The sequence below is a fragment of the Carlito syrichta genome, unplaced genomic scaffold (assembly GCF_000164805.1).
Source record: "Carlito syrichta isolate Samal-C Ts95f unplaced genomic scaffold, Tarsius_syrichta-2.0.1 Scaffold270720, whole genome shotgun sequence".
Lineage (NCBI taxonomy): Eukaryota > Metazoa > Chordata > Mammalia > Primates > Tarsiidae > Carlito > Carlito syrichta.
The window spans coordinates 508,466-529,456 of NW_007214816.1; the positions used below are offsets into that span (position 1 = coordinate 508,466).

The window sequence follows — 20,991 nt, forward strand, 5'->3', positions numbered from 1 at the left end:
TTTTCATTAAGTTCCTGTCTTTTTCTGTGTGTGTCACTAATGAAGTTTGTGAGTGTTGTGCCATAACCCTATTTGCCCAATATGCCTTGTGTGGTTTTTATTGAACAATTTTGCATAGTATGGTAATTTTTTAGGAATGCATGCTGTGTTATATAGCAAAACTGACTATAACTTTAAGCTTATCCTTTCAATTTTCTATTCCCATCATGGTCCACCCTCCTGTATTCTTTAGTTAACATAATCTTTTCTTTCTTGCCTATTAATTCTTAATTTGGGATTTAGCACTAGAAAATCAATGTTCAAAGCTTCCTAACATTAAAAGTCTGCTGATATATCAATAATATTTCAAAAAAATTTCTATTTTCTACTTCAACAACAATACAACCTATTTAAAAACTAAGAATGGCAATCTACCACACGAATCTTTTTCATTGACTAAAGTTTGAAACATTGTGGGGTGTGTGTGTGTAACTGAGATTCTGGCTGAAAAGTGCCAGTTCAAGTCCTTGTCATGCTACCAAATTAAAATGTTCCTTTAAAAAATGGACTGGTAACTTATTCTGTGAAAAGGACAGCATCTGACTTTCCTCTCACAGGAAAGCAAGGAGGAAAAACCAAATTAAGTTACAGTTCAACTGGACTCCCCTCATCCTTTCACTATAGGTCCTTTTTTTCATAAAATTTTAAACTGTGCTTCCAGCTTTAAAAAAGAGTTTGTTTCTAGATCAAAAGAGAAACAGGCAAATCATGGATAGGCCTAGGGACCCCATATTAAATGGACAAAGTGGTAGCCAGATGCTAAACGTAACTGCAATGTGGCTTGCTGAGGAGTCCAAGTTGAGTTTTCAAAGCGCTCCTCTCTCCAGGATCTGGCACCAGCCCAGAGAAAGCACACTCTGTCCCTGAATGAGGAGAGCACTGTGAATGCCCAGCAAGGAAGAGGCAGCCAGGCAGACTGAAGGACAAGCAAGTACTGACACAGGGAAAGACAGAGCAGAGACAAAAACAGACAAACATAACAGACAGAAGAAAGAGACAGAGAGACAGAGAGAGAGAGAGAGAGAGAGAGAGAGAGAGAGAGAGAGAGAGAGAGAGAGAGAGAGAGAGAGAGAGAGAGCGCGCGCGCGCGCGTGCGTGTGTGTGTGTGTGTGTGTGTGTGTGTGTGTTGGGGACAGAGTAGGTAGAAGCGGGGAGAGGGAGAGAAAGCTTCATAGGGTGCTCTTTCCTTTTGTGGCTTCAACATGTGACATGGCTGAAGGCAAGGGCAGGATATTAGGGGAGTGGGAGGAAGGACAGCTCTCTGTAGGTCTTCCAAAATGGAATGCAACCAAGAATACTGAGCTTGTGATTTTGAAATCATGCTGAAATTAAAAAAAAAAATTTTTAGTAGTAATATCCAGGTATAAACCAAAAAGGAGGTTAAAGCAAATAATTAGATATTTTTATATCAAAAATAAATATTGCCTTGAAAACTAAAAATAATTTATAATGCACAAGTGTCAAAATGAGGGCACAAACCTAACATGCAGTCAAAACAAACTGTAACTTCAAACGTTATCATTCACATTTGAAAAAAAACTAGAAGAATATATGTCAGGCTTTTTTAAAAAGTGGTTATTCCTAAGAGTATAGGTTTATTTAGAAAATTTTCTCTGTATTGTTTTTCTATAATGTTTTATCAGATACATACTTCTTAAAAAAGAATAAAATTGGTGTTCTGGTCTCAGTTTCACATATGCCAAAATACAGCAAGGCATACTATCATTCATGAGCATAGAATCGATTTACTCCATTCTCAATGGGCACTGTGCAAGAGTGGCTAACAGCTAAGAAACTCCCACAAAACTCCTTTTACTCAGGTTCTTTTCTTATATCTTTTCAAATCTCTTACTAATCTTTTATAATCCAAACAACCAACTAATGAGAAGTCATACCTTCAGCAACAACAACAACAACAGCTGCTACTGCTTATTGTGCACAAACCATAAACCAGGCATCATGCTATGAAATTTACAGGATTATCTCATTCAATCCTGACCATGTTTCTAATGAAGCAGATACTATCATTAACCCCACTTTCCAGATGAGGAAGAGAAGGCTTTAAAGGACTCAAGTCAGTTGCCCAACATTATACAACTAGTTAGGAGGCAAAGTCGTGTGCAATCCCAGACAGGCTGACTCCATCACCCAGGTGAAGGCACACTGCAACTCACCTGCTCTTAAATGGAATTAGCAGCAAGTCAGAAAATAGGATCCAAAGGCAGGCAGAAAGGGATAAACATGAGGGTTGGGACAAAAGTCAGTAAGAAGTTCATCTTCCCCCAAGTGTTTGGCAAAGGCAGGCTAACTGTTAGCATTAAAGTCTGCATCGGATGAACATTTAATGTTGCCGATGATAATTTTTTGGTAAACTTGGGGTAAGATCTAGAATATGTTTAAGGGAAACACAGATTGTCTTAGATTTCATCTTTCCATTTTTATATTTGTTATCCTAAAGATCAGCTATGGGTGTGAAAGCCAGAATAGCATTCCTCCCCCCGCCCCCACAGGGGGTCTTAGAGCAGCCAAGATGGTTTGAAGAGTGGATTGTGGTAGAAGGTACCAATCACGGGCTGCCTTTCTCACTTGGCTAAAAAGAATCAACTTAAACAGTTCCCAGATGAACATGCTCTGCAAAGGACTATCAGGAAAAGCAGCAAATACCTGTTCAATAGGATTAGGCTGGACCCCACCAATCAATACAAGTATGCATGCTTCTAGTGACTTTTGGGTCATTTAAGGTTGCCACTCAGCAGAGGCCCAGGGCTGTTGGGCACAGTCTTTATACGTACGGGCTGGGTAACTAATCAGCCTGAATAGAATCAAAAATCAAATAAGAATATATTCTTTTAGATCACCTGGAAAGGGCAAGAACTTTGGAGTCAGAGACACGTGAGTTCATATCCTTGTTCTGCCGGTTATCAGTTTGGTGACCCTGGGCAACCAGCTCACTCCATCCTCCTTGGCAGCATCTTCATCTGCCAAGCCTACTCTGCAAGGTAGCTGGGGACTTGAGTCCTTTAAAGCTAAAGTTATTTTATAAGTAAAAGGTTGGCTCATTTTCCTAACAGAACTCAGGAGATACTGAGAATTGCAAGTGGAGTAGAATAAAGCGAATATCAAGTCTCAAATTCACTTTATGGATCCAAAGGTGGAAATTTGGGGCAGATTTTCAAAGCAAGGATTCCTAAAATTCACATCTTTCTTTAAATAAAACTCATACTTTTGGATAGCTTCAGTCAGGTAAGATTAACAGAGTGTACACTGTACATGGAAAGGCATTCTAAGAAATAACAAAGAAATACCAATGCACACTTCAAGGAATGTATGATTTCATGCTGTCTCTGATGCCCAATTCCACAAACACCCCACAAGATTCCCATTTAAAGCAAAGATTTTTAATAAACAAGCTTAGACATGGCTATTAAATGTAATACACAGGTAAACATACACGGAGTCTTTGGTCAGGTATAGCAAGTAGCAATGCATATAAAAAAGCTCAGTTTAGAAACTCTGTGCTTTCCATTAAGCTATCCCTTCACAGAATTATTTATTGATTATTTTTATGTCCAGGTTGAAAAATAATTGCAGTGTGCTACTATATAGCTTCCAATTAACCCAAACTATCATATACCACTTTCAGGTCACCAAGCACAATTTGTGAGGTGTCAATCGGCATCATCTGTCTTTCACAATATTATGACCTCCTCTTAAGAAACATCCATGAACAGGACCTGAGGCAGACTAAAAACTAAGACTGCATTTAAAAAAAAAAGTCAGCACTTCTTTCTTACACATCTACTTTGCTCCACACCAGTGTTTTCCCTAATGACTTTGTCATTCATATCTGAATTATATTTTGAATTCTTCACCAAATTTGCACAATATGTTGTTTACTTAATATATTTTAAAATATTTTGTGTCATACTAGGAACTATGTAATTTAGTACTGTCCTAAGCAGTAATATCTGTGGAAAAAATGACTTTGGGTTTGACATAGGTGCTAATAGCTATTAAAATAGCTTTCCTAATAGCTATTTAAAAATACATAGCACATCACTTAAAATCATACCATGGACTACACATAAATATTAAGCATTTCATATTTTCCCATTACTTTCGTTGCTGCCAACTTTGTCATGTAAATTTCCTTATTCTGCTTAAAAGCACTCACATGTGCCTGACCAGCAAACGCGGACCTACTCCAGCCACTCTGTTGTCCCAGGTTCTTTTTAATCCTAATTCTGCTTTCTCTTTGATCCAATTTCTTTAGTTCCCCAAGCACTTGATGAAACTATTCCAGAGAGAGCCGGGTGTAGTCTAATTGCTGAAAAGAAAGCAAATCGATGGGACTGTCCCTGGAACATTCAAATCTCAAGTCGGGGAATTCAAAATTGACCCCTGACATGCAGTGCCTCAAAGGACAATTAGCCAAAATTGGGGCTGGGAGGCAGCTTCAGAGCATGCTTAGGTGGGTTACAAATGGCACTGGAAAACACTGAGAAAGAAAAAGACTGCCACAAAGCACTCGGCATCATTTCCACTAGAGAGATTTAACTGAAAAGGATGATTTCAACACTGGCTGCCCTAACAAATTAGTCTCCAACTGCTACCTCTGCCAAACGCATTTCTCCTCCCCCTAAAACAGAGGTGCTTTTAAATTAAAATATAAGGGGAAAGTGCAAAAAAGAGAGTCATTTACAGCACTTGGGTCACTTGAAACAACTTTTCACCAGAGGTCTATAATCAAATTATCAAGCTCTTCGAGTCAGTGCTTCATGACAGAAATAAAGGCCCCACTAAAGTATTCAGGTCTCTTGGCATTTCCATGTCTCTGAGCAGGGCGCACATTGCAGCATACCCATTCACACTGGCTGCATGAAAGAGAACAGATCACAAAGGGCAGATTACAAGGGAGAACGACTCCACTCCAGTGGGGGAAGGGACAGGCGTGAATGGATTGTAAATAATGTTGCTAAGAAAAGAGCAGAAATATGGCAACCTCAAATAATCCTCTTGCCAGGAATTCTTCCCAAGAGGACTGTTCTTTCTGAACTTTGCTTTCAAGTATGTGAGGAATATGAAAAACTTACTGGATATCTGAAGGACACTCCTCCCCTGTTTAACTTGTAGCTCTTTGCAAACATTTGTAAAAGGGCTTTTAAGAAAAATCTAAATGCTTTACTGAAAAAGAAAAAAAGGAGGGGTACTGAATGTTATAACAGTTGATCACCTTGGCTGTAAGTATAACATCTCTACTTCATTAGACCATCAAAAGACAGCCTGTAGAAAATCAAATGGTCTGGTGACCAGTTTGTTTCTGAAGGATGCCCTTCATATATGCTCCTGAAACCCTGTAGGTGTAGACTTTTGACCCGAGGGTTATCATCCTCTCAAATACACACACACTTTTAAAATACCTTTTGAGAAAAGCTTGCTGCTACTTTTGAGCATAATGTAATCAGCAAACTGTGTTGTGTATGCCACCTCTGTGATCCTGGTGTCACCGTTCTGACTACAGATATCATGTAATGAATGACATGCTGGCTGACACTTGTACTTTGCTAACAGCCAGAAGGACTTCTCTCTGCTGTGCTCAGGAAGCACAGTGCTACCCAAATGATGCTGACAGAGGACAGTAATTAATCACACTGCCTGAAAGAAATATGACCTCACCATCTGAGTGATACACATCATTTTGTAAAATTTCACTTTCCCGTCTCCTCACACCATCATTCACTTCAATTGTTTCTATTCATCAGGTACCAACATGTGACAAGAAAAAAAAAAGAGAGCCTAAACCCAAATGCACCAGTCTCTGGCTATTTTTGATTTAATCCTCTGTGTGTGTGTTGGGGGGGGAGCACCCTATAATTTCAGTAATTTGCCTTTACTAGTTGAGTCTTACAATTTGTTATACCACGTACAGTTCAAGCATCAAACATACTCAGTCCTTAAGAATCTCTATTGGAAGGTTGAGGTGGAAGATTTGCCTGAGCCCAGCAGGTTAATGCTGGGGCAGCCTTGAGTGTGCCACGGCACTCAGCCTGAGTGACAGAGTGAGACTCCAACTAAAAAATAAATATATAAATAAAAAGAATCTCTATAGTCACATTATGGGTGTGGGTCACAGTTTTTCCCAAGTGAAGGATGTAGTGCTATCATCAAAATTCATAAAGAGAATTTTAAAAACAAAAGCAAATTAAACCTTTAGCACTCAAAACTAATTTTTACATGTACACATAGGGAGAGAGAGAATAAAAGGAACCAGGTAAAACTGAAATTAGAGGAGCTGTCTAGTTTTTGTTTGGTTGGCTTTGCTTTGTTTTTATTTTTATTCTTTAATTTTTTTGAGTTGGGGTCTTACTTTGTCACCCAGGCTGGAGGAGTGCCATGGCATGAGTACAACTCACCACAGCCTTGACCTCCTGGACTCAGGTGATTCTTCTACCGAAGCCTCCTCAGCAGTGGGGACTACAGGCACAGCTACTGAGTTTTTGTAGAGATGTAGAGACGAGGTCTTGTCATGTTGCCTAGGCTGATCTTGAATTCCTGAATTCAAGCAATCCTCCTGCCTCAGCCTCTCAAAGTGCTAAAATAAAAGGTGTGAGCTGCCACAGAAGGTCTTGGTTGTTTTTTTTGTTTTTTGGGGTTTTTTTTTGAGTTGGAGTTTCACCCTCCTACACTGGAGTGCAATGGCACACTCCTGACCACCACAGCCTCGACCTGCTGGGCTCCATAATCCTTCCGCTTCAACCTTCCAAGTAGCTGGAACTACAGGTGTGTTCTACCACGCCTGGCTAATTTTTTTGATTATTGTAGAGATGAGGTCTCGCCAAGTTGCCCAGGTGGGTCTTGAACCTGCAGGCTAGGCAATTCACTCACCTTGGCCTCCCAAAGCGGGGGATTACAGGTTGAGCTACCAAGTCCGGCGGCCTTGGTTGTTTTTAAAAATGAAAATTCAGGTCAGGCATGGTAGCTCGCACCTGTAATCCCAGCACTGTGGGAGGCTGAGGCAAGAAGATTGCCTGAGTCCAGAAATTTGAGATCAGTCTGGGCAACTTGGCGAGACCTCATCTCTGCAATAAATCAAAAATTTAGCTGGGCATGGTGGTGCGCCTGTAGTCCTAGCTACTTGGAACGATGGGGCAGAAGGATCACCTGAGCCCAGCAGGTTGAGTCTGTGGTAGCCATGATCATGCACTGCATCCTGGGCGACAGAGTAAGAAACCAACTAAATAAATAAATAAGGAAACTTCTGAACACGAATCCCAACAGGGAGCATTATCTTCTCAGGTCAATAAAGAACAGTAACTCCAAGGTGCAATGAAATGATAGTACCATCTGCTGAAAAATGCTGCACTGAGCCTGTCAATCACAATCCCTATTGCTATTTTCCATTAGTTTTGTATCCTTTTTATTTCACTTTATTGTGGTGGGGGAGGGGAGAAGACCCCAAGACCAGAACGTGGGAATAACAAAAATCTCACACTCAGAACACAACCTAAAAGGCCTCCTTTATTACACATTCTGTTAATAAGGAATGAGTGATTAATTACTTAGGAATGCAAATGTTTTCAATGAGTTTGCAACATGCGTTTGTATTTTCTGAAGTGAGAAACAGTATCTGCTCCACCTACAGGCCAGGGCTGTCAACTGTTAAAACACCAGAAATGATATGCAAAAATGAAACTAAAAACAGCAAACTTAAAACTGCCTGACAAGAGTTTTCAGAGTCAATTATAGGGAATCGATAGCAATCTGATCAAAAGTTTGACAGCGATATGTATTCAAAGACCCACAACTGGGGAGCTAAATTTCAACCTCAATTAAAACCATCCGTTCAAGCTCATTACTGCATAAGGTATGAAAATTTGGATCCAGTGAAAACTAAAGAACTCAACTGTCACCTCACTTCCTGCGTGAAGAAGACAGAAGGCAGAGAGATAGGTAGGGTAATGTTGAAAATTGCCTCCCAATCCATCCAAGAAGAATCAGCTTAGCTCTGCTGGCTACCGAAACACAACTGAAAAAACTGGTCTTTTCTGGCAGTCAATCCATAATTAAATTTTTATATACTCAATTTAAGTTACTAAATGACTTCCTAGCGTTACTATTTGTATTTTGAAGTTGTTCTTCCTCTTGACGCTGTGTTCTGTTTGAAACTTTGCTATGGATTTGAAGTATCTGACAAAACAGCTTTCAAACACATTCTACAGGAAACACTGAGAACTGCCTGTCATGAAACCTCACTTACCACAAGTAAGATAAAAAACAAACAGTTAAAGTGTGTTACAATGTTCCTCCATTTTTAGAGAGCAACATAACCAATGCTCTGTTTTGAGATATGGGAACTGTTTGGTGCAAACCTCAGCATTTTGCTGGAGTTAATAGCAAACTCAACTCCTGTCTGTGTTTGAACTTTGGCCAGATCACTCAAATGACATTTCAGAATGGCTCCCGTGGACAGCTTGCAGCCGCTAATCCCTCCTGCTGCGATTACCCACTCTGATCCCCTAGCTCCGCAGAGCTCCCTCCCCTCCACCACTAGAGCAGCAGAGCACTCCTGGCCTGTTGGCAGGGCAGGACAAACGCCAAGAGTAAAGAGGCCTGCACAAACTCCTCCCAACTTTGCTTGGTTCTAAGTAATGTTAGCAAAGACCTAACCCACCTTCCGCAGGCTCATCCAGAATTGGGCCGCAAGCCAAGCCCAGCCTCTGAAAACTGCCACGGAAAACTTACCCAGTGGAGCTTTCAGCTCCTGCGCAGAGGAAGGGCTGCTCTGGAGAGGCGGCTTGTTACCTTCCATTCACAGAATTTGGTTGTGCTTCATTGCACACTTGCTACTGCAGGCTTGCATGATTTTGGTCTGCCCACCAACTCCAAATATGCTCCATGTTTGGGCTTATGTAACATTTGCTACTACTGTAAAAAAGCACTTGAATTACAAAGGTCCTGGCAGATCAACAGAAAACAGGGGGTGGAGTCTAATTTCATCTAATATGGTCATACAAGGCGTCCTGGCTGGTGTAAATTAATCTTTCTATTTGAAAGGCAACTTGCCAAAACTAGGGAAGATGGAATTTATAAATTTAACCTGCTAAGACGTGAATTACTCATACCTAATTTTCCCGAATACTTTTAAACTGACATGGTTAATGCCTAGTATATTAGAAAATTTACATGTTTCATAACAAAACCTATGTATTAAGCCTCAGTAAACCTAAAAATCTTAAACATTTCTATAAATATCCACAGCCTTTTTCCATGTCTCTTATTTCCCTTTAGTAAGAGAAACCTACTTACTAAACTTTTTAAAAAAGTTTGTTATACCTAAGCATGCTTTACCTTCCCTAAATCTAGTAACAAAAATCTTAACCCATTTTCTGTGCATATTTGTAAAATATGTATAATTTGTAACCACCTGATTGCCCAGAATCTGGTGTTCAATCACTGGAGGACTAACTAAAGCTTTTACATTTTTAAATTCAGTAATTTATTTGAGTGGCTCCTTATAAACAGTATCACCCTAGCCTGGCTATTTCCCTCTCTTAGCCCTATTACACTCCTCTTCTGATCAATTAACAAATCTTACTGTCAAATAGACATGAAATCCCAGTATGGTGGCTTGCACCTATAATCTCAGTTATTCATGAAGTCATATGAGCTCAGGAGTTAGAGATCAGCCTGCAAAACAATAGCAAGACCCCCATCTCTAAAAATAAAAATATTAGCCAGGTATGGTGGTATGTGCTTGTAATTCCAGCATTTTTAGAATGTTGAGGCAGGAAGATTGTTTGAGCCTAGGAGTTTGAGGCTGCAGTGAGCTATGTTTGCACCACTGCACTCTAGCTTGAGTGACAGAGTGAGACTCTGTCTCTAAAAAAACCAACTCCCCCCCAAAACTCCCCACAAACTGACAGGGGGAAAAACTGCCAGCTGATCTGAGTTCTATTATAATAATGGCTTAGATGCCTGATAGTTCAGAATGAACTATTTTAAATGTCAAAAGGGGGACAATTTTCTCTACAGAATTCCATTACCCCAGAGAGACTATTTGGCAAAAATCATGAATTATATGTATGGAAATGATTTGGCCTGGAAGGGGTGGGGAAGATTCTAAGTCACCAAAATGGCTTCCATTAGATCAAACACAAATTCTAAATTGACTCTAAAACAAATGAATAGTAGCTACACTGCCCTATTTTCATAAGCGTTCAGATTCCAACCATGTCAGCAATATTAAGATCTAAGAGGTTTGCAGAAATCCACTTTTTTTTCTTTTTTTTGGAACCACAGCAATACAATCGAAAATTATGATGGCCCTTAAAAGTTGCTAGAACAATGTAAGGGAAAAGCCACCAGCAAGCTTCAGAAGTGCAGGATGAGGATCCTTCTCCCAAATCTTTTCAAAAATTCATTAGCAAAAACAAGGACTTCAAAGTAATTTATTAAAGCTTTTCTTAAACTAGAAAAAAAAAATTCCATGCCTATACATCCTGACTGCAACAACTGCAACAGGTCTTAGTTACTGTTCACTGTACCTCACCTGCTCTCCCCAAGGGGCAGTTGAGGAGTCTTTTTGATGTCATCAATAGCAGAACTGGGGTAAAGGGCCTTTTTTCGGTCTAAGCCTCAGTCCCACATCACTGTACCTGTTGGACTGGATACCAGAATCCTTGCCAGCCTCCAAGCAAAATGCTTGTGTTTCTAATGTTCCCCTTTATACAAAGTGATAGTACTAGTGGCGGGAAAAACCATTATGAGAAGCAGCTAATCTATGACAGTTCTGGGAATCAAGTCATTCTGTAACCCTGCTAAAAACCAGGGTATACTTTAGCATATGTTCTTAAATGCTACAACCATATATCTGTATTTAAGTTGTTCATAGATAAACAAGAGAAAAACAATTTGAACTTATTTTTAAGACCTACATCAGAAAATAAATGATAATGTAGGCCAGGAAAAAATAATTTTTATGCACTAAGAATATAGACAAATACAGAAAAATTGGGAGTAAAGCTCAGATTACAGTTTTAAATACATATGCCTCTCTTAGTGCCTGTAATAAAATGTGTAAGCAAATACTACTTGGAAAGCATTACGATTATTTCCTTCAAATCATTTCCCAATGTTCTATTCAAATAAAATGTATTTTGATATTAAATATCCCAATGATGGTTCATATTTAAGTGTCTAGGTCTGGGGACATGATAATATTTCTTTTTCCTAAGAAAAAATTTTAAAGACTAAAGAATAAAAAAATACTATAGACTAAAATGTCATTTTAATAGAATAACACCTGTGCCTTACAGAGCAAAAATTGTATGTACTGGCTGTGGTTTGGATAGTGTGCACAATTTACTCTGGTGCAAAAAGAAGTTCTGAACTGACAAAATTCTGTGAATTAGCCCACTTGCAGCAAACAAACAAACGTGCAGCGGCTAGGAGAGGCAGTAAGAGTTTAGATTCAGGGGGCGGCCAGCCTGCAGTCTGAGCACTTCTAGTTGTATAGCCTTGGGCAAGAACCTCCCATCCTCACCTGGGAGCAGATACTGCCTCCTCCCATGGGGCTGGGGTGAGGAGTAAATGAGATAACTCATGTAATACAATGCCCAGCACTTCTTAAATGTTTGGTAAATGTTACCTATTATGATTACAACCAAAGAGAAACTGGATGGATGACATCATGAGAAAGGAAAGATTAGTTAGGGTAACACAGTAAACCAGAGAAGAACAGACATTTCTATTATAGAAATTAGTCAAGTCCCCACAAATCTTGGGATTTCCTAAACTGAATCCCTGAGAAGCCAGCAGAGGTGTCATTTGGTGTTCTGTAGGGCAACAAACAAGTTGTTGGCAGTTCAGAAATATTGTGTTCTTGTCACTGGTGTTAGCCAGTTCTCCCTTTTACAGGAATACAAGTCTCCACTAACTCCACTTCACTGTCTCAGCAGGCTGGGCGAGTTATAATTGGCCTTAATTGGCACTTACAGGAGCTTTAACATTCCTTACCTGCTGCCAAGGAGCACTTGAAAGGGGGAAAAGTATTTTCAAACTTGGAAATACCAAGCAATTCATTCAGCTGTGGGCATGCTATCCAGAATCAGATTAGCTTCACCAAGAAATGTTGCTATGTTATCATACAGTGCTCATTAGGTATTCAGGCTGGATTAGGAGAGGGGGGAGATGAAGTTTAAATGGGGATAATTCACCTTGGGGGCTAAAACCATGCAGCAGCCTTCTTCCTCTAGCTGATCTTTCGGTGGATGGCTCTTCAGGGCTCAGCTACACTTCATGTGTGTAAGGAAGGCAAAGAAAATATATCTTCAGAGCCTGAATTACATAGGCTTCAAGTTAACTGCAGTCTGATTTTAGCCCAGGCATTACTTGGTACACAAAATGAACACTGCTAAAAAGTGACCAGCTATACCAAATGCAAAGAGCATAGTGAGATGGCAATGGTTTTTCCTTGGCCTTGTAATTAATCTCATAAAAAAACTGTTATCCTCTAGGCGACTACACATTTTGCAGAGGAATCCCAGCCTAAGAGAACTAGATTTCTTCCATAAGGTATATTTCCATATAGAATGAACAAAAACTTTCCATGCCAGGGAAACTTCCTGTAATTGTTCAAATGAAATTAAAAAAAAATTATCACTTGTTTTAAAAGATCACTTTGCCATATATTATTAAATACTACCCAAAATTAGAAGACATTTGCTCCAATGGTAGTAATAAAGTTTATACTTATTCAAGAGATTCACTTTAAATTAAAATTAGTCGTGTGTGTGTGTGTGTGTGTGTGTGTGTGTGTGTGTGTATGTGTGTGTGTAAGGAACGCTGTGAGAGGTTTTAGGAAAATAAATGGAAGCTTAGGAAATTAAATATAACACCTACTCCTGGTGAAGAAACTCTCACATATGGCTGGTAGAGTTATAAAGTAGTATAGCAATCTAGTAGCAGCAATTAACACTGCAAATTCCTATTTTTTGACCCAGAAATACCCTCCTGAAACCCTATCCTACAGAAATGAAACCACCAGTAATATGAACCAGAGTGATTACTGTTGTTTTGTTTAGAGGCACAAAGCAAGAGACAACATGAATGTCCACGGAAGGCCTGGCTGAGAAAGCCACCGTACATCATACCTTAGAGCAGTATACAATCATTAGAAAGAGGAGCCCAGTGTTATCCAGGGCTGTGATGGGATTTCCATGAGGTATTGTTGAGCAGAAAAGAAGCACAAGTGTGCAAAACAGGAATATTTTTTGTTCAACCATCAACAAAAGTCCCTACGGATAAAATACATAATTCTGTATGCTTCCATAGAGTTACAAGCATGAGAAAAACAAAGATGGATGCATACTAAGAATGTCCTATGGTTTATAGGGTAGAGAGGACTGTTAGGGTTGGAGAAGACAGGGAGGTGGCAACAGCCAATGAAATAAGAAAAAGTAGGCTGCACTAAAAATAGAATGCTTGAGATGATTATATTTGTGTATTTATGTAAAAATATATTATGGGTGCACACATTTAATATGTTCATGTAACAATTAAAAAAATCTGTAAAGAAACTGGTCTAACAATTTTTTGGTCATAAAAATGCACTGTGAAGGGAGCTGAAGAAAAAATTTTAAAACATGCAATTCTGGTATTACACCAAATAAGTAAATCCTGATTAAGTCACTCTCTTCATTTATTTGGCTAAGCAGAGTAAGATTCGAACGTGCTAACGAAGCACAGCAAGAACTGGAAAAAAGACAAATGCCTGTTAGCCATTTTGGCAAACAACATCTTAACTTTCTAAAGCCCACTACAAACCTTCAGTATCAGAAGTTCTAATAACCTTTTTAAAAATATCAAGCATAAGTGACAATTAAACACATTTCTTTTGCAAGTTTATTTTTGACCTGAAGCAAATACAAATCAACAATTCTCTTGTGTGATTAGGAGCTTACTGCTGGTAGTTTAATTTATTTTAAATTAAAATAACTACCTTTTTCTGTTTTTTCTTTTTTTTTAAATTTCAAATGCCCAACATGAAAAGTTCTAAAATTACTCTGAAGTTTGCTTTGAAAATTGTTGTCTTAAAAACAAAATACAGAAGTAAACCTCAAGACAAAAATTTACACACACACAATGTGGAATGAGAAGGGAAACAGCTAAATTTAACTATTGCTCACTTGCCCCAAACCAGTTTGTTTTACAGGCTTGGATGAGCACATTCAATAGAGAATTATTCTAGGCAGGTAGTAGGTACTACAGCATTAAGAAGTGATTAAAAACTCCCTCTTCTGGTCACATGTAAGACCACAGCTAAACAGAGTTGAAAGAGCAGGTGTGTGTATCTTAGTCAACACACAAATTAGTAAGGTGAAATGATTGTCGGGAAAAACATTTTTTAGCAAACATAGCCAAAACATGGATTTATATCCTGAAATGTTTTCTTTAAAGTCTGAAGCACAGCCATTTCATACAAGCTAATAGTTTCAATATGTAGCACACAGTTAAGAGGAGCACCAATGAATATCAACAATTTGTATGCTTTTAATTTATTTATTTATTTTTTGAGTTGGAGTCTTACTCCGTTGCCCAGACTGGAGTACAGTGGCACGCTCCCAGCCACCGCAGCCTCGATCCACTGGGCTCCATCGATCCTGCTGCCTCAGCCTTCCGAGTAGCCAGAATTACAGGCGCACGCTACCACGCTTGGCTAATTTTTTATTTATTGTAGAGATGAGGTCTCGCCAAGTTGCCCCAGCAGGTCTCGAACCCAAGGGCTCAGGCAATCCACTCACCTCAGCCTCCCAAAGTGCTGGGATTACAGGCTGAGCCACAAAGACCAGCCTGTATGTTTTTAAATATATTAATTTCTTGTTGTTTATCAAGCCTGTTTGTAAAAAAGAATTCCAACTATTTTCCCCTACTTTATTAAGATATAATTGACAAATAAAAGTTGTTTATAGTTATACAGTGTAAAACATAATGTTTTAATATATATTTATTTATATACATATTTTTATATATTTATTGATATTGCCAGAAACTCACATTTTCACTGCTTTATTCTGGTGACCCAAGTTAGAACTGCTGAAGTAGTTCATTATATCCTAACAGTACAAACCTGGAGGACAGCTCTAACCAGGTTCCATGTGGAGAGTCAATATGCTGGAATACTGATAGAGATTCCCAAAGGAGGATGATCTTTAAAGCATAGTAGGCTGGGCTCGGTGGCTCAGCCTGTAATCCTAGCACTTTGGGAGGCTGAGGCGAGTGGATTGCCTGAGCCCACGGGTTCGAGACCCACTTGGGCAACTTGGCAAGACCTCATCTCTACAATAAATCAAAAAAATTAGCCAGGTGTGGTAGCATGCGCCTGTACTTCCAGCTACTTGGAAGGCTGAGGCAGAAGGATCGCCGGAGCCCAGCAGGTCGAGGCTGCGGTGGCCGGGAGTGTGCCACTGCACTCCAGTCTGTGCAACAGAGTGAGACTCCAACTCAAAAACAATAAAAAAAATAAAGCATAGTAAATAGTGGTGCTACATTGAAAATCTAAATGTCCATCAACAGGGGACTGTTAAATGAATTTAAATACATTAATAAAGTGGAATAATAGGCAGTCTTTAAAAAATACAGCAGAGCAATAGGTATTAACATGGAAAAATACCTAAGATTACTAAATTAAAAAGGTAAATGCATAACAAATCTAATTTTCCATTTGTGTGAGGGGAAAAGAAGTATGGAGATAAACATTACTTTATCCAGAGTATAGTAACCTTCCAAGAATATATGTCTAACAGTACCGCTGAAAAGCAACACAGAAGAATGCTGCTCATTCTGATTGCATACTCATACTCTTGTTGTTCATTTCTTTCTTTTTTTTGTCTTTTGAGTTGGAGTCTCACTCCCTTGCCTAGGCTGGAGTGCAGTGGCATGCTCACGGCCACCCCAAAGCTGACCTGCTGGGCTCAGGCGATCCTTCCGCCTCAGCCTTCCGAGTAGCTGGAACTACAGGCGCATGCTACCACACCCAGCTAATGTTTTGATTTTTTTGTAGAGATGAGGTCTCACCAAGTTGCAGGCTGTTCTTGAACCTGTAGGCTCAGGCAATTCCCTCACCTCAGCCTCCCAAAGTGCTGGGATTATAGGCTTGAGCCACTGTGCCTGGCCAGTTTCTTTCTTTTACAATGTATTTTACTTTTATAATGAAAGATAAATCAAAATGTGTTTTTGTCTTTTAGTCAAAAAATTCTTGTTACCCAACAATATGAGAAGTCTCAGGAAAGCGCACACATTCTCTTTTGTTTCCTGGTTTATACGACTAGATTACTGTAACAATAAAAAAATGAACAAATAAAAAACTGAAAAGAATAAATGACCCTCAAACTTGGCATCACTGCAATAATTATTCTCTTCTTCAATCTTTAGAAAATGTCTAAAGACTGAATATAAGGCTTTTCATTCAGGTCAGTGAACCTCATTAAAAATAAATGCCCATATGCAAAATGAAACAACAACCTCCTGATCCATAAGCTAAAGTAAATTCATCCAGCTGATAGCCAAAATCCCCATGAGTCATTCTTCCTCTCTTCCTTTCCTAGCCCATCCTGCAAGCCCTGCTGGCTTTACGCTTTCAATGCATATTTTAATTCCTTTCAAACCTCTCTGCCCTTGCTGTTTACAATCCTAATCTAAGTTTTCTACAAACCTAACCTTAAGTTTCTTTCCTGATCTGGTTCTCATCTTAACTAGTGCAAAATAGCCCACAAAGAGGTCTTCCTGGTTCCACAGAGCAACCATATATCAGATCATGATACTTCCCAGCACAAAATCCTCCAGTGACTTTGCATTACCTGCACTGTCCAATCCTGACTCTTGTCATGGCTTGCAGGTCCCAATGTCATCTGGGCCTGGCTCCACTTTTTCCAACTTCAACCTGGACCCCTTTGCTCTTTGCACACTTCTTTAGCCTCCTCACCAGCCTTTCTGCCAAGTCCATCTCCATCTCAGGGTCTTTGCATTTGCTAGTTTCTCTGTGTGAAACACTCATCCTCAAGATCTTCAAATGAGCTGGCTCTTTCATCACTGAGCTTAAATATCAACTCCTCAGAGAGGCTTTCTTTGACTAGCCTTATCTAAAGTGGCTTGCCCCAGTCCTTCTCACAATAATGTCCTGGCATTTATCACTACTTGAAATAATCTTATTTCTCTTGATTTAATCTTTTATCACTACCCTCCCCAATCAGAATATAGGCTGCATGAAATCAGGCACTGCTTTTCTAGCTCAATGGAGAATAGTGCCCAGCATATAGTAGGTATCCAATAAATATTTGCTAAATGCATGAATAATATCACTGGAGATTTGTTTAATTTCTTTTTAAAGTCACCCCAGAGGCACAGATATTAATAAAGGAACAGATCATTAAGAGGAAAATGCAATACATTTTTTAAGTAGAAATTAAAATGTTGCTCCTACAAATGATAGAACACTATTTTAAAGATATCTGTTTATGATACAACTAAGAAACAAAAGAGAAAACTATCTGGGGGAGAGAAGAGTCTTTGATACTACTCAAGTTATTTGAAAAATTTAGTTAGCATTATTTGGCTTGTGGCAAAGAAAAAAATGAATACACTGTGTTTATTTTAAACATGCTATTCAGGGACAAGAAGTTTAGGCCAAAGGGTCAACTTTTAGAGTTAAACTAATACCTACCTTGACATCATTCATGTTTTCATATGCCTGTTCTGGTTAGTGCTCAACCCTGGCTCATTCCCCGACTGCTAGAGAAAGGCCCGGTACATGTGTCCCAAGCAAAATAGTAAAGTATTTTTTGCTCTGCAACAAGTTTCAGTCTTTATACTGACTACAGAAATAGTCAGTCGATTCTCTAAAGAAGCTACAAAACGTTATGAGGCCCATACAAAAAGAAGAGGAATTTGGCTTTGGATGGCTACTATGATTTAGAGTTAAATAAAGTAGAACCGGCTGAGGAGAAATTCAATGACAATGCTAAATCAAATATCTACGTACTATCATTATATCTTTGAATTACGACTATTCTCTCTGAGGTAACAGTTATTCTTTTTTCTTTTTTTTGAGTTGGAGTCTCACTCTGTCGCCCAGGCTGGAGGGCAGTGGCACGCTTCAGGCCACCACAGCCTCGACCTGCCGGGCTCTGGCGATCCTTCCGCCTCAGCCTTCCAAGTAACTTGAACTACAGGTGCGCATTACCACGCCCAGCTAGTTGTTTTTTTTTATTTATAGTAGAGATGAGGTCTCGCCAAGTTGCCCAGGCAAGTATCGAACCCGTGGGTTCAGGCAATCCACTCACCTCGGTCTCGCAAAGCATGGGATTTACAGGCTGAGCCACCGAGTCCAGCTGATAACAGTTTTTCAGTGTTGATATAGCTACTCCAAGCAAACTTAAGATTCTACGTCAGCCAGAATGTCTGTCACTATGATAGCTTTATAACTTATGGCATTCATTATATCTTCTCTGGATTTTCTTTTAACTCAATACATCCTTATTACTGTACATGCAAAATAAAGAGGTATTAGTAGGTAGAAAAGATGGCCTGGTTGGTATGTTTCTTCTGTGTGAATGAAATTTAATTTAGGAGTCTGATCTGTAAACTGGGAATAAAATCCATTCAGTAGGTCCTTAAAAACAGGAAATAAAATAATGCATGCAAAAAATGCTTTGTAAATCATCAAGCACTATTAAAAATTATCATTAGTCAGTGGACTCTTAAATGATACCAATTTTAAAAAGATTAGCCATCATTAAAAGTTTCAAAGTAAAAAAAGACCCAGCTTATAAAGGTTTAGTCGCCAAATTTGGCACAGTTTTTAAAAGAAAAAAAACATTTTTTTCTTTCTCCTAGAACAGTTACTTGTCAATTAAAGTAATACATTCAAACTTATTTCTTTCAAGTCTAAACCAATCAAGTCTAAATTCAAAGTAAAAGGAGGAGAGTGTGTTCTTTATTAAATAGTAAAACCTCTGATTTGTTATGCAAAATAACTTAATTATATGATGGCAACTGCTGGTCACAACGATGTGAAATGTTGTTAATAATAACAATCAGCATTTATGCCTGAATCAATCCATGAGGTCTCACAGAAACCTCATTTTGCTTTTACACTACTAACATTCTTTAGATCCAACTAATTAGCTCAAAAAAGTATGAGGAATTTCTCAAATGAATATGAGTAATTTATTCATCCTCTGATGAAAATGACATTTTAGAAATATAATTTATGCTGGCATCTAAAAGAATCTAAATCACCTCAACACACATCAAGGAACATTAAGTCCCAGCAATGTGTTTGGTTGTTAATTTTACAGGATTTGTAGTATCTGCAAGTGGAGAAAGCTATAAGATCACAGCAGTGTTTCTGCTAAAGCTACTTTCAAAAAGTCACAAAAAAAGTCAGATTTATGGTACCTACATATGTGAACAGAGGTCTGAAATAAGGGCAGATGATTTACAATGAAGTCCAACCAACAGACTCACATGACATTCACAGTGACCAGTAGTGGCTCAATATATAATAGCAAGTGATAAATGAGAAAGGGTATTTGTCTTATGTGATTTTTTTACAGATCAACATGAGATTCTAAAATTCTACTTTCAAGGTCTGTTATTTCCTGGGCTAGGGTTGGCCTTAGCAGACAGCTCGTTAAACATCTGAGGAAACTAAATACAGGAGCTTGGGCTGGTATTTCCCAAAATATGGAGTAGGTATCACTCCTTAATATTAATAATATTAAATCACTAGGTGAAAACTTACTCCCTTTCCAAATCTCTTTCCATTCTTCTGATAACTCACACCGTGTGGCTAACACTTGCCTAAAAGGTGCCAGTATCCTTTTTAACAAAGGGAACAGCAAGCCTCAGGCTCAGAGCCAGCACCCGCAAGAGCATCAGCACAGAATTAAATAATCTTTTCACTGTATTTATTTTTACAATTATCATATTTTATGGCAAAGAATACCAATTTCGCCCTTAACTGCTGGCGCAAGGTTTTCTTTGTAAATAGGCTTATTAAAATAAAAGTAGTCTGATTTAAAGAAAAATATGAAGTGGAATTAAGTCAGCAAATAACAAAGCTGGAGGAACTCGATTAAGATTGGGAAAAGGTGGCTGAGCCACTATTGAGGCCTTGCTCAGAGACTCAAGTTGAACCAAAACGTGAACAAGTGGATCAGCCTAACTAAGCTGAGGGAAATACTTCAACTGCTGACATTTGAGCAGGGTTTCAATTAATTATAGAGATTCTAAAGGTGGTACCTATCCAAGCTGAATTAACATCATTCATCTATTTCCCCTAAGTAAGATCACCCTTTGTCTGCATAAAGAGCGGAGAGAGACATTAGGGTATTCCTCATAAGAAAACTCAGAGAAGCAGAAGAGTACGGAGCAGTGCACGCATGCAGGAACCCCTGGGAAGCTCTCAGCATACAGACCCAAAGATACCCCACAAGTCATCCACTAACCTGATGCTAATCCCATCGTTCAGTTCCAGAATAAATGTATGTATATGTATGTAAATAGTACTACAAGTTTATGCTGTTCAGTAGCCAGTTTAGGACCAACACACTTATCACAAAACTAGCTAATCAATTAAAGAGTCCCACATGAAAAGAATGGTGCTTCTGGTCCTAGGGATTATCATCATCTCAGTGCTCCTTCGTACATAAGGTTTTAGAGGCAATTAATATGTGACATTTCCAGCACACAATACAGCAAATTTTTTTTTGAGTTGGAGTCTCATTCTGTTACCCAGACTGGAGTGCAGTGGCACGCTCCTGGCCACCGCAGCCTCGACCTGCTGGGCTCTGGCGATCCTTCCACCTCAGCCTTCCAAGTGGAACTACAAGAGTGCGCTACCATGCCTGGCTAATTTTTTTATTTATTGTAGAGATGAGGTCTCGCCAAGTT

The 20,991-nt window shown here is 39.0% G+C and overlaps 1 protein-coding gene across 2 annotated transcripts in view; it reads right to left on the reverse strand.

Moving 5' to 3' along the window:
* Positions 1-20,991, reverse strand: part of ATXN7 (ataxin 7) — an 88,215-nt gene that overhangs the window by 24,315 nt on the left and 42,909 nt on the right. The window contains exon 1 of one of the 2 annotated variants that reach the window (XM_008052270.2): positions 8,782-9,014. The exons of the other annotated variant lie outside the window; for it this stretch is intronic. Within the exon in view, the coding sequence (XP_008050461.1) occupies positions 8,782-8,848 (67 nt within the window). The 5' untranslated portion in view covers positions 8,849-9,014. Of the gene's footprint in view, positions 1-8,781; positions 9,015-20,991 lie in introns of those variants that run through there. 2 annotated transcript variants of the gene reach the window in all.